We start from the raw sequence: 22313 nt of genomic DNA, 5'->3' as shown, positions 1-22313 counted from the left end.
CCTGTCTACATACTGTGTCAGGAAGCCCTCATGCACACACTGGACAAAAACTGACCCATCTATAGTACTCGTACTATAGAGTTCCCAGTCAATATTTAGAAAGTTGAAGTCCCCCATGACAACTCCCTGTCTCTCTCACTCCTATCAAGAATCATCTTTGCTATCCTTTGCTCTACATCTCTAGGACTATTTGGAGGCCTATAGAAAACTCCCAACAGGGTGATCTCTCCTTTCCTGTTTCTAACCTCAGCCCATACTACCTCAGTTGACGAGTCCCCAAACATCCTTTCTGCAACTGTAATACTGTCCTTGACCAACAATGCCACACCTCCCCTTCTTTTACCATCTTCTCTGTTCTTACTGAAACATCTAAATCCTGGAACCTGCAACAACCATTCCTGTACCTGCTCTATCCATGTCTCCGAAATGGCCACAACATCGAAGTCCTAGGTACCAACCCGTGCTGCATCCATCTTATTCTAGATATTCCTGGTGTTGAAGTAGACACACTTCAAACCAACTTCTTGCTTGCCGGTGCCATCTTGCGTCCCTGAAACTTGATTTCGGACTTCCTACTCTCAACCTTTTCTATACGCGAACTCCAATTTTGGTTCCCATCCCCCTGCTGGATTAGTTTAAACCCACCCCAATAGCCTTAGTAAATTACCCCCCCCCCCCAGGATGTTGGTACCCCTCTGGTTCAGATGAAGACCATCCTGCTTGTAGAGATCCCACCTACCCCAGAAAGAGCACCAATTATCCAAGGATCCAAAACCCTCCCTCCTCCACCATCCCTGTAGCCACATGTTCAACTCCTCTCTCTCCCTGTTCCTCGCCTCACTAGCACGTGGCATGGGCAACAAACCAGAGACAACTACTCTGTTTGTCCTAGCTCTAAGCTTCCATCCTAGCTCCCTGAATTTCTGCCTTAAATCCCCGTCTCTCTTCCTACCTATGTCATTAGTGCCTATGTGGACCATGACTTGGGGCTGCTTTCCCTCCCTTCCTCTCAAAGATCCTGAAAACACGATCAGAGACATCGCAAACCATGGCACTTGGGAGGCAACACACCAATAGTTAGTCTCTCTCATTCTCACAGAACCTCCTATCTGTCCCCCTAACTATGGAGTTCCCAATGACTACTGCTCTGCTCATCTTCCCCCTTCCCTTCTGAGTAGCAGGGACAGGCTCTGTGCCAGAGCCCTATGCCCCACTGCTTTCCCCTGGTAAGTCACCCCCTCAACAGTATCCAAAGCGGTATACTTATTCTTGAGGGGAATGGCCACAGGGGATCCCTGCACTGCCTGCCGGTTCTCTTTCCATCCCCTAACTGTAACCCATCTGCCTTTTTCTTGTGACTACCTCCCTGTAACTCCTCTCAATAACCCCCTCTGCCTCCCGAATAATCCGAAGTTCATCCAGCTCTAGCTCCAGTTCCCTAATGCGGTTTTCGAGGAGCTGGAGTTGGGTGCACTTCCCACAGACGTAGTCAGCAGGGACACTAGTGGGGACCCTTACCTCACACATTCTGCAGGAGGAACATTCAACTGCCCTAATCTCCATTCCCACGATTCTAAATTCCCAAAGAGACTGTTGAAAAATAAGGAATAAAAAATAAACTCGTTACTTTACCAATCTGGCGCACAGAACCTTTTTTTTTTGGTTAGAGGAGGAGGATGGGTGGGAGACACTATCCGAGTAGTGTTTTGGGTAACGCAACCACACAAATATATGACTTCCCAGAAGTCCTTCGCTCCTCCCTCGCACCTCTCGGCAAATGGAGTTGGATTATATAATTAAATCCAATTTGAACTGTTACAAAAAAAAATCAGAATCTCTTGGTCTGTATGCAAGATTTCTCTTTATTAAAAAAGTAAAGGTGAAAGACTGAAGCCCACCATGGGGCAACTGCAATAACGTTTTCATCCCAGCTGCAAACATTGATATCTAGTTTTGCAATTTGCAATTACATGGTGTTGTTCAATCATGTATCGAGCGTTGCCACCTAGCCATTGAAGTTGGCTAGGTAAAACAAAACATAATGAAGAGTATTTTTCACCAGCACCTTTAAAAGCAGGCTTGCAACAGCAGTCATAAATGCTACCTCTGGATATTAATTTCTGTGTTCAGATTCCACAGCAGGTTTTGCAGTTTGAAAATTAACTATTTTCATACAGGTATGCATGTGCTGACCTATTGCATCATGTTCTGGTGCTGTATAATCTATGCACAATTATCTATGATTCTAAGAGAAATGGATGGACTTCAGAACACAAGCCAAGTTCAGTGATTAAGGTATAGTATTAGAGGTTGCAACATTTAAAAACAAACAGTATTATAAAACACTGACATTAGCTCTAACCTCTTGATATTTGCTTTTTGATTATTCAGTCATGATTGGCAATGTAGTTAGGGTACCAACTGAAAACAGTTACTGAGTAATGCAAGCAACAACTTCTGATTGGTCAAGGTTTCTAATATAATGTGTTGTGTGCAGTATTACAGAGAGAAACACAATACCTAGGTGATAAGTGAATCGACCAAAGACAATTAGAAAGTTTCTTTTAGGTGTTTGAAACAAAAATGAAGGATTTAGCAAGAAAAAAGAATCTTGCAGCATGTAACACAGCTCCTGACTCCCCAAAGCCTATCCACCAGCTGCAAGGCACAAGTCAGGAGTGTGATGGAATAAGTCCCATTTGCTTGGATGGATGCAGGTCTAACAACACTCAAGAAACTTGACACCATTCAGGACAAAGCAGTTTGTTTGACCAGCACCACATTCATAAATATTCATTCCCTATCACTACATCAGTGTCATCTACAAGATGCCCTGTAGAAATTCACTAAACTCCTTCGGCAGCATCTTCCAAACCTGTGACCATTACCATCTAGAAGGACAAATGCAGCAGTTACATGGGAACACAACCAACTGCAAGTTCCCCTGTAAGCACTCACCATATTTACATATATTACCATTTGTTCAGTGTCTTTGGGAAGGGAGGTCACCAAGGGCTTTTGCCTGAAACATTGATTCTCCTGCTCCTCGGATGCTGCCCGAGCTGCTGTGCTTTTCCAGTGCCACATTCTCAATCACCTTCTCAAAGGCAACTGGGGATGGGCAATATCTGCAATGCCCACATCCCATGAAAGAATTTAAAAATCTGAAGTTTCTGTCAAAGATGAACCCCAGGATGTTTTGGTGGGAGATCAATGTATGACACTATAATGTAATAATGTAGTAATGTCATTGAATGTCAAGTGGTAATGGTCTCTGTTTGGTCCTAAGCTTTACTTCACAAAAAGTGAAATGTATGTTACTTGAAAAATGTAAGCCAACGATTAAGTGTTGTTCAGGCCTTTTTACACGTGAGCACAGATTGCTTCATTAGCTGAAGAGTTCTGATGGAACCAAACTCTGTGCAATCATCAGTGAACTTTACAAATAGTATTTTGCATCAGTGTTTACTGTGGAAAAGGACATGGAAGATATAGAATGTAGTGAAATAGAAGGTGACATCTTGAAAAATGTCCATATTACAGAAGAGGAAGTGGATGTCTTGAAACACATAAAATGGATAAATCCTCAGGACCTGATCAGGTGTACCCTAAAACTGTGGGAAGCTAGGGAAGTGATGCTGGGTCCCTTGCTAAGATATTTGTATCATCTATAGTCACAGGTGAGGTGCCGTAAGACTGGAGGTTGGTTAACGTGATGCTACTGTTTAAGAAAGGTGGTAAGGACAAGCCAGAGAACTATAGACTAGTGAGCCTAACGTCTGTGGTGGGCAAGTTGTTGGAGGTAATCCTAAGGGACAGGATGTACATGTATTTAGAAAGGCAAGGACTGATTAGGGATATGAGGGCAGAGCAGTGGACGTGATCTATATAGACTTCAGTAAGGTGTTCGACAAAGTTCTCCATGGGAAACTGCTTAGCAAGGTTAGATCTCATGGAATACAGGGAGAACTAGCCATTTGGATACAGAACTGGCTCAAAGGTAGAAGCCAGAGGGTAGTGGTGGAGGGTTCTTTTTCAGAGGGGAGGCCTGTGACCAATGGAGTGCCACAAAGATCGGTGATGGGTTCTCTACTTTTTGTCATTTACGTAAATGATTTGGATATGAGCATATGAGGTATAGTTAGCAAGTTTGCAGATGACACCAAAATTAGAGGAGTAATGGACAGTGAAGAAGGTTACCTCAGATTACAATGGGATTCTGATCAGATGGACCAATGGGCTGAGGAGTGCCAGATGGAGTTTAATTTAGATAAATGTGAGGTGCTGCATTTTAGGAATGCAGGACTTATACACTTAATGGTAAGGTTCTAGGGAGTGTTGCTGAACAAAGAGACCTTGGAGTGCAGGTTCATAGCTCCTTGAAAGTGGAATCGCAGGTAGATAGGATAGTGAAGAAGGCGTTTGGTATGCTTTCCTTTATTGGTCAGAGTATCAAGTACAGGAGTAGAGAGGTCATGTTGCGGCTGTACAGGACATTGGTTAGGCTACTTTTGGAATATTGCGTGCAATTCTAGTCTCCTTCCATTGGAAGTATATTGTGAAACCTGAAAGGGTTCAGAAAAGATTTACAAGGATGTTGCCAGGGTTGGAGGACTTGAGCTATAGGGAGGGTTGAATAGGCTGGGGCTGTTTTTCCTGGACCATCAGAGGCTGAGGGGTGACCTTTGTTGAGATTTATAAAATTATGAGGGGCATAGATAGGATAAATTGACAGAGTCTCTTCCCTAGGGTGGGGGAGTCCAGAACTAGAGGGCATAGTTTTAAGCTGAGGGGGGAAGGATATAAAAGAGACCTAAGGGCAGCTTTTTCACGCAGATGGTGGTGCATGTATGGAATGAGCTGCCATAGGAAGTGTTGGAGGCTGGTATAATTGCAACATTTAGAAGGCATTTGGATGGGTAAATGAATAAGAAGGATTTGGAGGGATATGGACCGGGTGCTGGACGGTGGGACTAGATTAAATTGGGATATCTGGTTGGCCTGGACGGGTTGGACTAAAGGGTCTGTTTCCATGCTGTACATCTGTATGACTCTATGACTCTATTTGCTGCTTCCAACATTATAACAAGGGAATGTTATTAAGAAATTTTGAGATACTCTTGCAGCAGTGTCCAGTGATTGAGATGATTTGTCTCCAACATCGAAAACCATCTTCCACAATTCTAGTTATGATTCCAATGAGCAGAGAGTTTTCCCTGTCATCCCCACTGACTTCAGTTTTCCTAGGACTCTTTGATGGTCAACTAGAGTTTTATTATAAAATGCAGCATTTATCCATGTTGTAATAAATGCATTTTCTTGGATCTATTAGTGCTCTGTGACCTGGCAGCTTGTTGAGGCAATAACATTTGTGCCGAATGTGTTTCAATGCTGGTTATATTGTTCCTTGCCAGAATCAAGGGTGGAGCGTTTGAGAGATCTTTAATAGGTTCCTCAAAGCAGTTCAACAGTTAGATTTAGTCAGAGAGCAGATGGAGCCAGAGAAGTTAACTCCATATTCTGAAAGTATTGCTGATAGCTGGCTGCACACAACTGGGGCAATCTATGGTTGATGTAATATTGAAATGGAGTTTGACAGCAGAAAAGATCTTTGAGGGGGACATCTGACAGAGGGGGGAGATAGGAGCAGACTGGATGGACGGATTGGACTGTTGGGGGAATGGGGAATATCAAAAGGGCTTCTCCCATTCTCCTCCCACAACCCTTTAATTAATGAAACCTCCCAGCTTCCACTCCCCACGCAAACCTCTGGTTGTCTCCAGAGTGTCAATGCCAGACTCATTACTCTCCCCCCTGCCGTGAACATGATGAGGATGTGGGGACATCACCCACTATGTAAGCGGCGAGTACTCATGTGACTCGGCCAAAGTTGTCTGTCTCATATGCTGCAGGCAAGGATGCCTTGAGGCATTGTACATTGGTGAGACCAAGCAGATGCTACGACAACGGGTGAAGGGACACTGTGCAATAATCGACAGACAGGGATGTCCCCCCAAACTGCCCTCCTCCCCCCAGTTGGGGAACACTTCAGTGGTCAGGGACATTCGGCCTTAGATCTTCAGGTGACCGTCCTTCAAGGTGGACTTTGGGAAATGCAACAATGCTGAGTGGCCAAGCAGAGGCTGATAGCCAAGTTCGATACCCATGAAGATGGCCTCAACCGGACCCGGGGTTCATGTCACACTACAGGTGTTCCCACCGCACTATACACTCTCACACACAAGCACACATACATACATATACACACACACACACACACACACCTTGCATACTCTCACACTCACACAGACCTTCTCTCATATACACACTGTCCCTCAGACACACACTCTGGCATCCCCCGCACTCACATCCACATTCACACATAGGCTTACTCTGTCACACTCACACACACACTCTACCAAGCATGCACACACGCAAATACACACATGCATGCACATATACACACACACACTCTCTCTCTGTCTTCCTTACATGCACACACAAACACATATTGGTCTATGGGGTGAATTTGCAATTGTGGAATTGTACTTGCAGGTACGTTCTATTTTGCTCAAAAAGCACACAATTTGCAGGCAGTCAATTCGTGTGACATTTTATAAATCCCTACTTTGGAAATAGAACCAGTCTGACTCAAGATTGGGATACAGAGACAGACTCTTAAATTCACACCTTTAATGCATTGTCTGAGCTGAGACGTCACTTTTTTTTATAAAACCTTAAGTTATCTCAGGAATGTGATTTGAAAGAAATTCTGGGATTTACATATTAATAAATCTAAACCTGCAACCCATTCTAAAAGATGAAAAACTTAACAATAATCTTGGTTTGTTCAATATATCGTATCAGTTGCATGACACTGTGATCTTGTGCTCTAAATTCTGTGTCTTATGATCCTGCCCCACTAGCTACCTGATAAAGGAGCAGTGCTCCAAAAGCTAGTACTTCCAAATAAACCTATTGGAATAAAACCTGATGTGCAATTTTTAATTAGGGTAGTGATGGCATAGTAGTAATGATACAAGACAACTAATCAAGAATAAGACTCTGGTGCGGCCGCATCTGGAGTATTGTGTGCAGTTTTGGTCGCCATACTAAAGGAAGGATGTGGAGGCACTGGAACGCGTGCAGAGGAGGTTTACAAGGATGTTGTCTGGTATGGTAGAAAGATCGTATGAGGAAAGGCTGAGGCACTTGGGGTTGTTTTCATTGGAGAAAAGAAGGTTTAGGGGTGACTTGATAGAGGTGTACAAGATGATTAGGGGTTTAGATAGGGTCGACAGTGAGAATCTTTTTCCATGTATGGAGTCAGCTATTACAAGGGGGCATAGCTTTAAATTAAGGGGGGGTAGGTATAGGACAGATGTTAGGGGTAGGTTCTTTACTCAGCGAGTCGTGAGTTAATGGAATGCCCTGCCAGTAGCAGTGGTGGACTCTCCCTCATTATGGGCATTTAAGCGGGCATTTGATAGGCATATGGAGGATAGTGGGCTAGTGTAGGTTAGGTGGGCTTGGATCGGCGCAACATCGAGGGCCGAAGGGCCTGTACTGTGCTGTATTCTTCTTCTATGTTCTATGTAATGCCAGGCTAATGCTATCTGGCCAGGTGCTGAAAACCCTTCATGGCAAATGGTGAAATTTGAATTCAATAAAAATGTAATAAAAAATTGCCTAATGATAACTATGTAACCATTATTACAAAATCCCATTGGGTTCATATTTGCCTTTTAGAGAAGTAAATCTGACTTCCTTACCTAGTCTGTTTTTTTTTCTTTTTTTTCTTTTTTTTCTTTTTTTTTTGTATTTTTTTTTCTTCTTTTTTTTTTTCCCCACACTACCACTAGTGCTTATTTTATCCCCAGCACCCATGGTGTGTGTGTGCAGGGGTGAGACACAGTGAAAGACACAAAGTGCACGAATCTTTATTCAAATTCCACCACCAGGAAGATAGGAAAACACCCGGGTGGCCAGTGACAAACACTGCCCTTCACATCAGAGGGCAGTGCTGTGTGATCAAAACAGTGAAGGGGAGGGTAGGGACTAAATCAAAATAGAGTTGGAGGGAGAAATGATGCACTCCACTCCCTGCGGCGCCCCCCTCTCCCTGAACAACTCCAGGGTGTTGGTCGACATCGCGTGCTCCTTCTCCAAGGACACCCGGGCTCTAACGTAGCCGCGGAAGAGGGGCAGACAGTCGGCCCTAACGACCCCCTCCCCAGCCCGCTGCCTGGACCTGTTGATGGCCAGTTTCGCCAGGCCCTAGTCTGGTTTATTTTATTTTTTTTTCTATTTTTTTTTTCTTTTTTTTTATTTTAACCCCCACACTACCACCTAAGTGTGGTAGTGCTTATTTTATCCCCAGCACCCATGGTGTGTGTGTATACATGTGAGACACAGTGAAAGACACAAAGTGCACGAATCTTTATTCAATTTCCACCACCAGGAAGATAGGAAAACACCCGGGTGGCCAGTGACAAGCACTGCCCTTCACATCAAAGGGCAGTGCTGTGTGATCAAAACAGTGAAGGGGAAGGTAGGGACTAAATCAAAATAGAATTGGAGGGAGAAATGATGCACTCCACTCCCTGCGGCGCCCACCTCTCCCTGAACAACTCCAGGGTGTTGGTGGACACCGCGTGCTCCTTCTCCAAGGACACCCGGGCTCTAACGTAGCCGCGGAAGAGGGGCAGACAGTCGGCCCTAACGACCCCCTCCCCAGCCCACTGCCTGGACCTGTTAATGGCCAGTTTGGCCAGGCCCTAGTCTGGTTTATATCTGACTCCAGATCCACAACAATGTAATTGACTCTTAATTATCCTCTGGACAATTAGGGATGGGCAATAAATGCTGGCCAAGCATGAAACACCCACATCCCACAAAGAAATAAAAAAGTATGTCACTACAGGAAAAAAAACATTTATTATAATGTAGATTTTAAATATGTATATTGCTGGTATAATTTTCTGGAACTAAAATTAACAAAAATTCAAAGGGCATATTTAATTTCTCTATCCATTGAAAATATGTAAACAGATCATTATTAGATTTAGTTATATTTTAGCTTTATCAATGAGGTTTAAGTTAAGTTCTGCCTTTTTAATTGTGGAAAATGTCAAATAATGACCTGAAGAACTAGTGATTGTTAGTCATTTGCTCGAATGCACACTGCAAGAACTGTAACTGAAATTCTCCATTACAAGAATGATTCTCAATCATTTAACATATGACTGAGAACCTTTGTATATACTGGCAAATTCCCCTTATTCCCCTTAATCCATCTTAAAAGGTCTAACAAGTTCTGATGCTGTTGCCTAAAACCATATAATTCACACATGTACGAATACACTAATGAATTAATTCCTTAAGAGATACCCAAAATTCAATTTATCAAACATCCATCACAAGATACAATTACTTCTGCATGACGCATCACTCGACTATCTTCAAAAATACATGTTTTACTAATAGCTTTTTATGAAACAAAAAGCAATAAAAACACAAGCAGTTTATTAGAAAAGCTTTCATTTTTAAACATGAACATTAAAGGAAAGCATTATGTGAACCAGCATTATGGTTCAATATTAGTCCAGGGGCTGGGAAATGGTCTTTGGCCATTTAGGACAGTAAGGGTCAGGACTTCATTATCTCTACATTGTGTGATGTGGGCCATTGTCCATCCTGCAGTTCCTGTTCAAACAGTTTGGGGATTCCTGATAAGCTGGTAAGGGCCAGCTGTTCAGATATCTGTCAGGGGTCTGGTCAGTCATCAGTTACCTTGTGTGAAGTCATCTTTTCTTGTCTGTAAATGATTTGATTATGATGAGGCCACATTGCTATTTAATCCCAACTGCAAGTACATTTATCTCACTCTGCTTTTTCTATACAGTTTATACTTTTGAATAAAAGTTAACATTACAAAGATTTGGAAATCTTGCCAACATTCAATGCTCCCTCATAGCAACATTTCATGCTTGTATGGGAGGAGAGGTAAGGACAGCCATCATTCAGACAAGGTTAGAAAATTATGATATAACTCTTTGAACAGTTAACTCTATATTTATCTCCACACATGCTTCCAGACCAGCAGATTATGTTTTTATTTCAGATTTCTAGTATCTGCAATATTTTGCTTTAATTAGAATGTTGCGTGATGCTAAAAATGGCTAGCCTCTCTACCTTAATTTTTGTAGTTGCAACTGAAATGACATTCATATACATAGCTAATGATGAAAAGTGAAAATATATTTACAAATATGACTGTATTTGTAATAAAATTTCAATTTTGCCAACTCTATGCCCCTCATAAATCATCTTCTTTCTTTCTCTCAAACTATGACAAGGTGCAGTTCTGGTGTCTGAACTTGGCATGGAGTTTGTCCTATAACGGAGCCAGCTGACCTTGGTAAATTGGGCAGGTGACCCTAGACATGTTTGAGGCTCAAGGGCTCAGGTAAGCTGAATGAGAACAAGGTTCTTCATCTCACTGGCCCTTATCATTGACACTGAGCACCGACATCTATAGCAATAGAGTATACGTCTGTGCATATTTCCAGCTGACTCTGAGACTGCTGATCCTGGCTCTCCACAGCAGCCATCAATATGTCCATGGAGGCAGCTAGATGCTCACATGCCTGTGGGTTGGTACAGTCCTGCAACATTTTGGTCAGTTTGCTCAGTGCCTTTAATTGCCTGCTACTCCTGTGCATGCCTGTGCATTTGGATAAAGTTGTGAATATCCAACACCATGACGTCCTCTCACCTGTCTGGTGAAGGTGCCTGGTCTCTGGTAGTCCTTTATGTGCCAGTAACCTGGACTATTGTTTGCAGTTGTTGTCTCCTTACCTGTGAAAAGATATACTTGCCATAGAGTGAGTGCACTCAAGATTCACTCACTGATTCCTGGGATGGCATGCTTGTCATATGAGGAGACTTTGGGTTTACTGGGCTCGTGTTCACAGGAATTTAGAAGGATGAGAGAGAACTCATTGAAATGTACAAAAATCTAACAGAGTTGAACTAATTGGATGCAGGGATGATGCTTCCCTTACCCTGGGGAACACCACATCTTGGATACTGTGAAGCTTTGCTCTCCTTATTTAAAGAAGGATATAAATGTGTTAGAGGTAATTCAGAGAAGGGTTAATAGATAGCTAAAATAAGCATATTATGTACGAGCAATTATTAGACAGGCTGGGTTTGTTTTCAGTGGAGTGAGTACACAGAGAATTAGTTTGATTGAAGGCGTTTATAAACTTGTCAAGGTGGATGTGACAAGAATATTTACTCTTGTAGGTGGATCCAGAAGTAGGGGATAATATTTGAAAAGTAGAGGTTGCCTTTTAGAACAGAAGTGAGGCGATTTTTTTTCCCCTCCGAGGATTGTGCAATTTCATTGAATATTTTTAATAGAGACATACATAGATTCTTGTTAAGCAAGAGGATCAAAAATAATTGGGGATGGATGCAAATGTGGAATTTGAAACTCAAACAGATCAGCCATGATCCTTCTGAATGGCAGAAGGACTGAACGATCCATTTAATTCATATATTCATATTGCCTACTCTTGACAAACCCTTTGGGAGAGAGGAACATTTGGTGCTGATACTCATGAAACCAGTTGGTGGTGGGAAGAAGTATCAGAACAATAATTTTGTCTCTTTACCAGTTTGACTCAGTGCAATGTCAGAAATGAGTGTTTTGTCGTGACAGCAAGCTCAGTAACTTTAGTTTCAGTTGTGATGTAACTGTTTACAATTAGGATTTTGGCTCTATTTTGAGACACCCACAAAAGGGCTGCAAGATAGTTTTTCCAATGGGTCCCACTGATGTTAGTAACCCTGGTAAATCATGTCACATAAAGTTAATTGAGTGTCCCCACACAGTTTCCTACCCTCACCAAACTTCACACCATCCTAACCCCCCCCCCCAAATACCACATCCATGCCCATAGCAACCAAACTATAGCAGGGTCAGAAATAGGGACGAGTATTTGTTATGGCTGACTGAAATCCAGAATAGTACAAGGCATTTGAATTGTTACCAAGATATTCACATTCAATGCTTTTCCCCCTCACTTTGTTTCTTTATACTCTTCAAATGACAAAGTGATCAGTTGATGTTTACCTGCTTGGTAACATCCTTCCTCCACGGTGCCACATCCTGTCCATCACACCATCCATTTCGGCCGTACAACCATGTGCCATGCTCATTTGGGACCACACCATTCAAAACCTTGTTAGCACAACCTAAAGGCGTACCTAGGTGAAATAAATTTCATATTTTATATTTGATATTATGTTCAGGGTGTACATGAAGCATCTAAAGGTCTGCATTTGCTTTTTGCAATGGTAGCTAAGATATTCACCACAACTGAGGGACCCAGCAAGCCCATTTGCATCAAAGTCTGGAAGCTGTATGCTGGAGGATGCTCCAAAGGAGCTCACTCTCTTCCTATTCCTAAAATGGCATATGCCTTTCATTGAAAATATTAACTCCTTGCCCTTAACTGAATATTGTGGCTACAAGTTTAAAGAAGAGAGGTTATGCACTCTGCAACAGGTGTCTTAGATTTGAACTGAAAAGGTATTTCTACCAATTACAGGCCTCAAAACAGGAATATAATGGAGCAGTCACCACTCAGTTAGGTGGTTGCAAGTTCAAAGCTATCTATAAACTTTCTCTGGAGAACGCTCAAAACTGCCAACAACAGATCTATTCACTCATTTTGTGACCCTAATATAGACTCTATATTCACCCTCTGCATCAGCTATGTACTATGATTTAATATATGATCTACAGGAATACACTTTAGCAGCCACCTACATTCCCTGAAACCCCCACAATTGGGAATGACAGGTGGTCAAAATTCATGACAATGTCAAGAATAAGGATAACCAGAGTTGGGGAAAAATGCACTCTTATGAGAATCTCAAATAAGACCTTATAAAACATAGTTGTGTGAGCCATTATCATTATTAGCATTTTATATTTTAAAAAGAAGCATAGCTCATAGCAAAACATGGAAACTATGCAGTCAATTTTTTTAAAGTACTGCTTTCTCTTTAGATATCTACAACACAATTTGTTCTTTCAAAACAGATAATTGTTGATATGTGTACACCCCTGCTTCTCCTTGAATTTTCACCTACTATTTCCTGGACAATTATCTATAAGAGGCATGCTCTTGCAAAACAGCATCCAATATTAAAACCAGGCACATCCTATAAAAAATCGTGAAAGTGCTTATCAACATTTGCCATTGTTTACCATTTAAAAGAGGCTGCCACCTGCATAACGTTTTACAAAGATTTTTTGCAAGAATGAATCTATTACCTTTAATGAGGTTGAGTTCTAAATAGTTGCTCAGCGTTCACTAAATTTATTAGAAAAAAGAAATTACTAATAAAATTTTAAAGCTGTGTGATTTTAACAGTCTGTTTTTTACATTAATGCAATGGATCATAAGTTATTCCCGTCTCTAGAGAATTTTATTGTCTTCCCTCATTGGGCAGAAAAGAACAGTTCTGTCATATATCTGTGAAATAAGACTTCCCTTTATTTAAGATGTCATTCTTCTTCTTAACTGAGAGTTTCTGCTCTCTAGTGAAGTCAAAACATCTTACAATACATGCTATGATTCCCCAACTTACTCTCTAGGCTCAGCTTGATATCAACTCTTGGCAATTGCTCAATAGGGCAGAATTTTCCCCTCCCTGATGCAGGCAAGGGAAGTAGTCAGAGGGGAGATAATTGGGTGAAAGGGTCCATTGGCAATCTCCTCAACCCACCATTGATTAAGGCCCTTGCATACTTACTTAAGGGCCTTAACTCATCAGGTCCCCAATTTAGATTTTCACAGAAGACACAGAATCATACAGGACATAGAACATAGAACGTTACAGCCCAGTACAGGCCCTTCAGCCCTCGATTTTGCACCGATCTGTGAAAATAATCTGATGCCCATCTAGCCTACACCGTTCCATCATTATCCATTTATATGTCCAATGCCCAATTAAATGCCCTTAATGTTGGCGAGCCTACTACTGTTGCAGGCAGGCCATTCCACACCCTTACTCTGAGTGAAGAAACTACCCTTAATATCTACCTAAATCTATCACCCCTCAATTTAAAGCTATGTCCCCTCATGTTAGCCTTCACCATCCAAGGAAAAAGGCTCTCACTGTCCACCCCATCTAACTTTCTGATTATCTTATATGTCTCGATTAAGTCACCTCTCAACCTTCTTCTCTCCAATGAAAACAGCTTCAGTTGCCTCAGCCTTTCCTCATAAGAACTTCCTTCCATACATGGCAACATCCTAGTAAAACTCCTCTGAACCCTCTCCAAAGCTTCCACATCCTTCCCATAATGTGGTGACCAGAACTGTACACAATACTCCAGGTACAGCCATACCAATGTCTTGTACAGCTGAAGTATGACCTCATGCCTCCAAAACGCAATCCCCCTACCAATAAATGCCAACACACTATACGCCTTCTTAACAACCTGGATGGCAACTTTCAGGGATTTGTGGACCAGGACACCAAGATCTCTCTGTTCATCTACACTTCCAAGACTTTTACCATTAGCCCAGTATTCTGCAATCCTGTTACTTCTTCTGAAGTGAACTACTTCACACTTTTTCACATTTAACTCCATATCGCCACTTCTCAGCCCAGCTCTGCATCATATCCATATCCCTCTATAACACACAACATCCTTCGGCATTATCCACAACTCTGCCTTCCTTAGTGTCATCCGCAAATTGACTAATCCATCTTTCTATGCCCACATCCAGATCATTTATAAAAATGACAAACTGCAGTGGCCCCAAAATAGATCCTTGTGGCACACCACTGGTAACTGAACTTCAGGATGAACATTTCCCATCAACCACCACCTTTTGTCTTCTTTCAGGTAGCCAATTTCTGATCCAAACCACTAAAGCACCTTCAATCCTGAAACTCCATATTTTGTGCAACAACCTACCATGTGGAACCTTATCAAATGCCTTACTGAAATCCATATACACCACATGAACCGCTTTACCTTCATCCACCTGTCTTGTCACCTTCTCGAAGAACTCAGTAAGGTTAGTGAGGCACAACCTACCCTTCACAAAACTGTGTTGATTATCCCTAATCCCTAATTATTCCTTTCCAGATGATTATAAATCCTATCTGTTATAACCTTTACCAACACTTTACTCACAACCGAAGTAAGGCTCACTGGCCTATAATTACCAGGATTGTTCCGACTCCCCTTCTTAAACAAGGGAACAACATTTGCTATCCTCCAGTCTTCTGGCACTACTCCTGTCGACAATGATGACATAAAGATCAAAGCCAAAGGGTCTGCAATCTCCTTCTTGGCTTTCCAGAGAATCCAAGGATAAATCCCATCTGGCCCAGGGGTCTTATCTATATTCAGATCTTCTAAAATTGCTGAAACCTCCTCTTTGTCAACCACAATCCCACCTAATCTTGTAGCCTGTATCTCCGTATTCTCACAAACATTGCTCTTTTCGAACGTAAATACTGACGAAAAGTACGTATTAAGCTCTTCCCCTGTGTCCTCAGATTCCACATACAACTTTCCACTACTGTCCTTGATTGGCCCTAATCTTACTCTCATCATTCTTTTATTCCTGATATACCTATAGAAGGCCTTAGGATTTTCCTTGATCCTATCTGCCAACAACTTCTCATGTCTCCACCTGGCTCTTCTCAGCCCTCTCTTTAAATCTTTTCTGACCAACCTATAACTCAAGCCCCCTAACTGAGCCTTCATTCCTCATCCTCACATAAGCCTTCTTCATCCTCTTGACAAGAGCTTCAACTTCTTTAGTAAACCATTGCTCCCTCTCTCAGCAACTACCTCCCTGCCTGATAGGTATATACTTATCAACGACCCACAGTAGCTGTTCCTTGAATAAGCTCCACATTTCAAGTGTGTCCGTCCCCTGCAGTTTCTTTCCCCATCCTATGCATCCTAAATCTTGCCTAATCGCATCATAATTGCCTTTCCCCCAGTTGTACCTCTTTCCCTGCAGTAAATATCTACCCCTGCCCATTGCTATTGCAAACATAACCAAATTATGGTCACTATTGTCAAAGTGCTCACCTACCTCCAAATCTAACACCTGGTCAGGTTCATTCCCCTGTATCAAATCCAATATGGCATCTTCCCTTGTTGGCCTGTCTACATACTATGTCAGAAAACCCTCCTGCACACATTGAACAAAACCTGACTCATCTCAACGACTTGAACTACAGTATTCCCAGTCAATGTTGGGAAAGTTAAAGTCTCCCATAACAACTACCCTGTTACTCTCGCTTCTATCGAGAATCATCTTTGCTATGCTTTCCTCTACATCCCTGGAACAATTCGGAGGCCTATAGGAAACTCTCCTTTCTTGCTTTTAACCGCAGCTCAAACTACCCCACACACTGGCCCCACCTTACCATCTTCTCTGTTCTTGCTCAAAAATCTAAATCCTGGAATCTGCAACAACCATTCCTGTCCCTCCTCTAGCCATGTCTCTGAAAAGGCCACAATATCAAAATCCCAGGTACCAACCCATGCTGTATGTTCACCCATCTTATTCTGGATGTTCCTGGCATTGAAGTACACACATTTCAAACCAACATCCTGATTGTCGGTGCCCTCTCGCGACCTTGTAAACCTATCCCTGACCTCACTGCCCTCAACCTCCTGTACACTGTGCTACAATTCAAGTTCCCATCCTGCCTCTGCATTAGTTTAAACCCCCCAGGATACTGGTACCCCTTTGGTTCAGGTGAAGACCATCCTTTTGTAGAGGTCCCACCTTCCCCAGAAAGAGCTCCAATTATCCAAGAATCCAAAACCCTCCCTCCTACACCATCTCTGCAGCCATGTATTCAGCTCCAATCTCTCGCTGTTCCTCATTTCACTAGCACATGGCATGGGCAACAAACCCGAGATAACAACTCTGTTTGTTCTAGCTCTAAGCTTCCATCCTAACTCGCTGAATTTCTGCCTTAGATCCCCATCTTTTTTCCTACCTATGTCATTGGTGCCTATGTGGACCATGACTTGGGGCTGCTTTCCCTCCCTCCCTCTCAAAGATCCTGAAAACACGATCAGAGACATCGCAAACCATGGCACTTGGGAGGCAACACACCAATAGTTAGTCTCTCTCATTCCCACAAAACCTCCTATCTGTCCCCCTAACTATGGAGTCCCCAATGACTAAAGCTCTACTCCTCTTCCCCCTTCCACTCTGAGCAACAGGGACAGACTCTCTGTCAGAGACCTGTGCCCCCTTACTTTTCCCTGGTAAGTCGACCCCCCCCCCCAAACAGTATCCAAAGCGGTATACTTGTTGTTGAGGGGAACCACCACAGGAGATCCCTGCACTGCTTGCCGCTTCCCTTTCCTACCCCTGACAGTAACCCTTTTACATTCTTCACATGGCTGTAGAGTAACTACTTCCCTGTAACTCCTCTCAATATCCCCCTCCACCTCTCGAATGATCCAAAGTTCAACCAGCTCCAGTTCCCTAACACGGTTAGCAAGAAGCTGGAGTTGGGTGCATTTTCCACAAATGCAGTCGGCAGGGGCACTAGAGGTAATCCTTACCTCCCACATACTACAGAAGGAACATTCAACTGCCCTAACCTCCATTCCCATTATTCTAAATTCCCAAATAGACCGCTGAAAAAATGAAACACAAAAGAAAACTCTTATTATGTTACCAGCTTATGCACAGAACGTTTCGTTTAGTTAGAGGAGGAGGATGGGTGGGAGACACTACCTGAATAGTGTTTTGGGTAAAGCAATCGCCCAAATACATAACCTCATGACCTCTCCGACCGCCTCCTGTTCGATGCTCCCGCACCTCCTGCTGCTGGATCAATAAGGGCAGAAGTCCTTCAGCCCATGTCTGCACCAAAAAAACCCACTACTCTATTCAAGTCTATTCTAGTCCTACTTTCCAGCACTTGACCCATAGCCTTGAATGTTATGACATTTCAAGTGCTCATCACATACTTTTTAAAGGTTATGGGATTTCCTACCTCGTCTAGCCTCCCAGGCAATATTTGGAGGACACTGTTGAAGTAGCCTTGGTGAGCTGCTGCTCTGCATCTTGCAGATGGTACACACTGCAGCCACTGTGCATTGGGTGGGGAGAAAGTGAATGTTGAAAGTATTAGGTAGAATAGCAATCAAATGGCTTGCCTTGTCCTGGATGGGGTTGAGCTTCCTCAGTATTGTTGAAGCTACACTCCAGGCAAGTGCAGACCATTTCATCACACTCCTGACTTGTGCTTTACAAATGGTAGACAACCTTGAAGGTGAGTTACTCGCTGCAAAATTCCCATCCACTGACCTGCTCTTGTAGCCATGGCGTATATACGGCTGGTCCAGTTCAGTTTCTGGGCAATGGTAAACCCAGTGTACTGATAGCAGGGGAGGGGCAGTTTCAGTGGTCCCAATGCCATTGAATGTAAGAGCCAATAGTTGGATTCTTCCTCGATGGAGATGTTCATTGCCTCACACTCGAGTAGTTTGCTAGGATGTTGTCTTGGTTTTGCTGCACTTGTGCACAGACTACCTCAATATCTGGGTATTGAGTCTGGATGGGTTATTTTTCAGAGGATCGGTATGGACTTGTTGGGCTGAAGGGCCTGTTTCCATACTGGTGGGAATCTGGAGGGTTGTCAATGATGATGAACATTGCACAATCAGCAGTGGACATTTGCAATTTTGACCATATGATTGAGGGGAGGTTATCATTGAAGATGGTTGCGCCTAGGACACTATACTGAGGAAATCCTGCAGGGAGGTCCTGGAATGAGAAGATGGCCTGATAGAAACCAAACTAAGTGTCATTGAGCAGTGTCCTTGATAGCACTGTTGACATCCCCTTTCCATCATTTTGTTGATGATTGAGAGCATGTTGATTGTGCAGTAATTAATGGAGTTAGATGTCCTGTTTTGTGCACAGAATAAACCTGGATAAGTTTCCATACTTCAGATATGCCAGTATTTTAACCTTTCTGCTAAGAGCTTGGCCAGATAGTTCTGAAGCATGTCTTCAGACTATTGTCAGAATATTGTGAGGTCTACATCTATTGCAGTAAACAGAGCATTTGATCATTTCTTGATATTGTGTGGAGTAAGTTGTATTGGTATAAGTCTGGCAGGTATGATACCAGAAGGAGGCTGAGTTGGATGTCCTCTCCACATTTCTGATTGTGAAGGCTTGAAAATGCTTCAGTCCAGTCCTTTACACTGAAGTGCTGGGCTTCTTGATCTTTGAGGATGTGGGTATTTATGGAGCCTCTACCACTGAGCTGGTATGATTTGCCAGAGGGTGAGGTTGCATATGTGTTCTGCTCTGCACAACTCAACAGAAGACTTAATGAGATGTCATTCAGAAAATGGTATTGCAGAGAGAAATTCTTGATGCATTCAAAGCCTGTCTGAAAGCCTATGGTTACTGTCAAGGAGCATGGAGAAATTTAGCATCAACCACGCACATGTCATAAACTTTCCAAGTGGAAGTGAATTGAATTGAATTGAATTTAATTTATTGTCATGTGTACCGAGGCACAGTGAAAAGCTTTGTCTTGCGAGCAATACAGGCAGATCACATAGTTAAACAGCATAGATATGTAAGTAATAGGTAAACTGCGGCAAAAACAAAAACAAAGGTACAGGTGAATGTTAAGAGTTTGTGAGTCCATTCAGTATTATAACAATAGTAGAGTAGAAACTGTTTTGAAACCGGCTGGTGCATGTGTTCAGGCTTCTGTACCTTCTCCCTGATGGTAGAGGTTGTAGAAAAGCATTGCCAGGATGGGATGGAGCTTTAAGAATGCTGGCAGTCTTTCCTTGGCAGCGGGCCTGGTAGATGGATTCTATAGATGGGAGGTTGGCCTTTGTGATTGTCTGGGCCGAGTTCACCACTCTCTGTAACTGTCTCCGATCTTGAATGGTACAGTTGCCATACCAGGTAGTGATACATCCAGACAGAATGCTCACGATTGTGCACCTATAAAAGTTGGCAAGGGTATTCACCATCATGCCAAATTTCCTCAGCTGCCTATAACACCTGCTCCTTTTTTTGAGGTATTTTAGGTGTTGGAGGTGATTTCCTTGAATTCCAGGAGCAGCAATTACTGTTTTATATGCTGTTGCGTTGTTTTGGAACTTTGGAAAAAAGGTCAAAACAACAGTAGTTTTAAAAGGAAGAAGTACAGACAAAGGAAGCACATGGTGAGGTAATTGCAGGAGAGAGAGAGAGAGAGAGAGAGAGAGAACCCGCAAAGTTACTGCCTTTGCTGTTTGAATTCATGTATCGTTGGACATCGGAATGCATCTGGGAAAATTAACAAACAGTGAAATTCACAAATGATATTGGTGGAACTGTTGGGCAAAGTTCACAGCACAGAATCAGATAACTTAATCATTGTTTTAAGTGTGGCCTACAGAGAATCTGCAGTAGTGAGTGGAGTGGGTTCCTTCTTGATTATATGTTTTTGGAGATATGTCTCTTGATTAAACTTAAAATATAAGCCATAACTATTAATTTAACTCTGGGGCAGTGTTCGTACAGGAATAAGACGGTGTTATTTTCTGGGTCTGTAAATTGTGAAGGAGCAAAAATGGCCTTTAATAGAGTGATATGCATTTCTTGTCAGCTGTGGGAGTCTAAAGAGAGTTTAAAGGTTACTGTGGATTATATCTGCCATAAATGCTGTTGGCTGCGAATCTTATCAGATCGAATGGATCAGTTGGAGAGACAGTTAGAAGCAATGAGAAATTTGCAACAGCAACAGTATGTGATGGATGGCAGTTAAAGGAAGGGGAGAAAGTCTCAGATACAGTCACATAGATGGGTTAACTCCAGGAAGGGTAAGAGAGGTAGGCAGCTAGTGCAGGAGTCTTTTGTGGATATACCCATTTCAAACAGGTATGCTGTTTTGGAAAATGTAGGGGGTGATGGATTCTCAGGGGAACGTAGCACAAACAGCCAAGTTTCTGGTATTGAGACTGGCTCTAATGCAATGAGAGGTACGTCAGGTTCCAAGAGATCAATTGTGTTCGGGGATTCTCTCGTCCGAGGAACAGATGGATGTTTCTGTGGCCAGCAGAGAAAAAGCAGAATGATGTGTTGTTTCACTGGTGCCAGCATCAAGGATGTCTCAGAGAGGGTGCAGAATGTTCTCACGGGGGAGAGGGGCCAGCAGGAGGTCATTGTCCACATTGGAACCAACGACATAGGAAGGGAAAAAGTTGAGATTCTGAAGGGAGATTACAGAGAGTTAAGCAGAAATTTAAAAAGGAGGTCCTCGAGAGTAGTATTATCTGGATTACTCCCAGTGCTATGAGCTAGTGAGGGCAGGAATAAGAGGATAGAGCAGATGAATGCATGGCTGAGGAACTGGTGTATGGGCGAAGGATTCACATTTTTGGATCATTGGAATCTCTTTTGGGGTAGAAGTGACCTGTACAAGAAGGACAGATTGCACCTAAATTGGAAGGGGACTAATATACTGGCAGGGAAATTTGCACGAACTGCTTGGGAGGATTTAAACTAGTAAGGTGGGGGGTGGGACCCAGGAGCAGCAATTAGTGAGGAAAGAGATCAATCTGAGACGGGTACAGCTGAGAACAGAAGTGAGTCAAACAGTCAGGGCAGTCAGGGACAAGGTAGGACTAATAAATTAAACTGCATTTATTTCAATGCAAGGTGCCTAACAGCCAAGGCAGATGAACTCAGGGCATGGTGAGGAACACGGGACTGAGATAGCATCTCAATTACAGAAACATGGCTCAGGGATGGGCAGTTTAATGTTCCAGGATACAAATGCTACAGGAAGGATAGAAAGGGAGGCAAGAGAGGAGGGGGAGTGGCATTTTTGATAAGGGATAGCATTACAGCTGTGCTGAGGGAGGATATTCCTGGAAACACATCCAGGGAAGTTATTTGGGTGGAACTGAGAAATACAATTGGGATTGTATTATAGACCCCCCAATAGTCAGAGGGAAATTGAGAAACAAAGTTGTAAGGAGATCTCAGCTATCTGTAAGAATAATAGGGTAGTTATAGTAGAGGATTTTGACTTTCCAAACATCGACTGGGACTGCCATAGTGTTAAAGGTTTAGATGGAGAGGAATTTCTTAAGTGTGTAAAAGACAATTTTCTGATTCAGTATGTGGATGTACCTACTAGAGAAGGTGCAAAACTTGACCTACTCTTGGGAAATAAGGCAGGGCAGGTGACTGAGGTGTCAGTGGGGG

General features: G+C 42.7%; 1 protein-coding gene across 2 annotated transcripts in view; it reads right to left on the bottom strand.

Moving 5' to 3' along the window:
• The window catches only part of ngly2 (N-glycanase 2), a 246308-nt gene that overhangs the window by 14901 nt on the left and 209094 nt on the right, over window positions 1–22313 (bottom strand). Inside the window, exons 11-12 of one of the 2 annotated variants that reach the window (XM_087987132.1) lie at window positions 12143–12276; window positions 10778–10860 (exon numbers count right to left, since the gene is read on the bottom strand). In XM_087987132.1, coding sequence (XP_087843258.1) covers window positions 10813–10860; window positions 12143–12276 — 182 coding nt within the window. In that variant the 3' untranslated portion in view covers window positions 10778–10812. The remainder of the gene's footprint in view (window positions 1–10777; window positions 10861–12142; window positions 12277–22313) is intronic. The other variant, XM_043689893.2, reaches the window with a different exon arrangement.

Source organism: Chiloscyllium plagiosum, unplaced genomic scaffold (assembly GCF_037043375.1).
Source record: "Chiloscyllium plagiosum isolate Xiang-an unplaced genomic scaffold, Cpla_swu_hap1 HiC_scaffold_5, whole genome shotgun sequence".
NCBI classification, from domain to species: domain Eukaryota; kingdom Metazoa; phylum Chordata; class Chondrichthyes; order Orectolobiformes; family Hemiscylliidae; genus Chiloscyllium; species Chiloscyllium plagiosum.
Note: the sequence above shows the minus strand (reverse complement) of the source record. Positions and strands in the feature narration are given on the sequence as shown.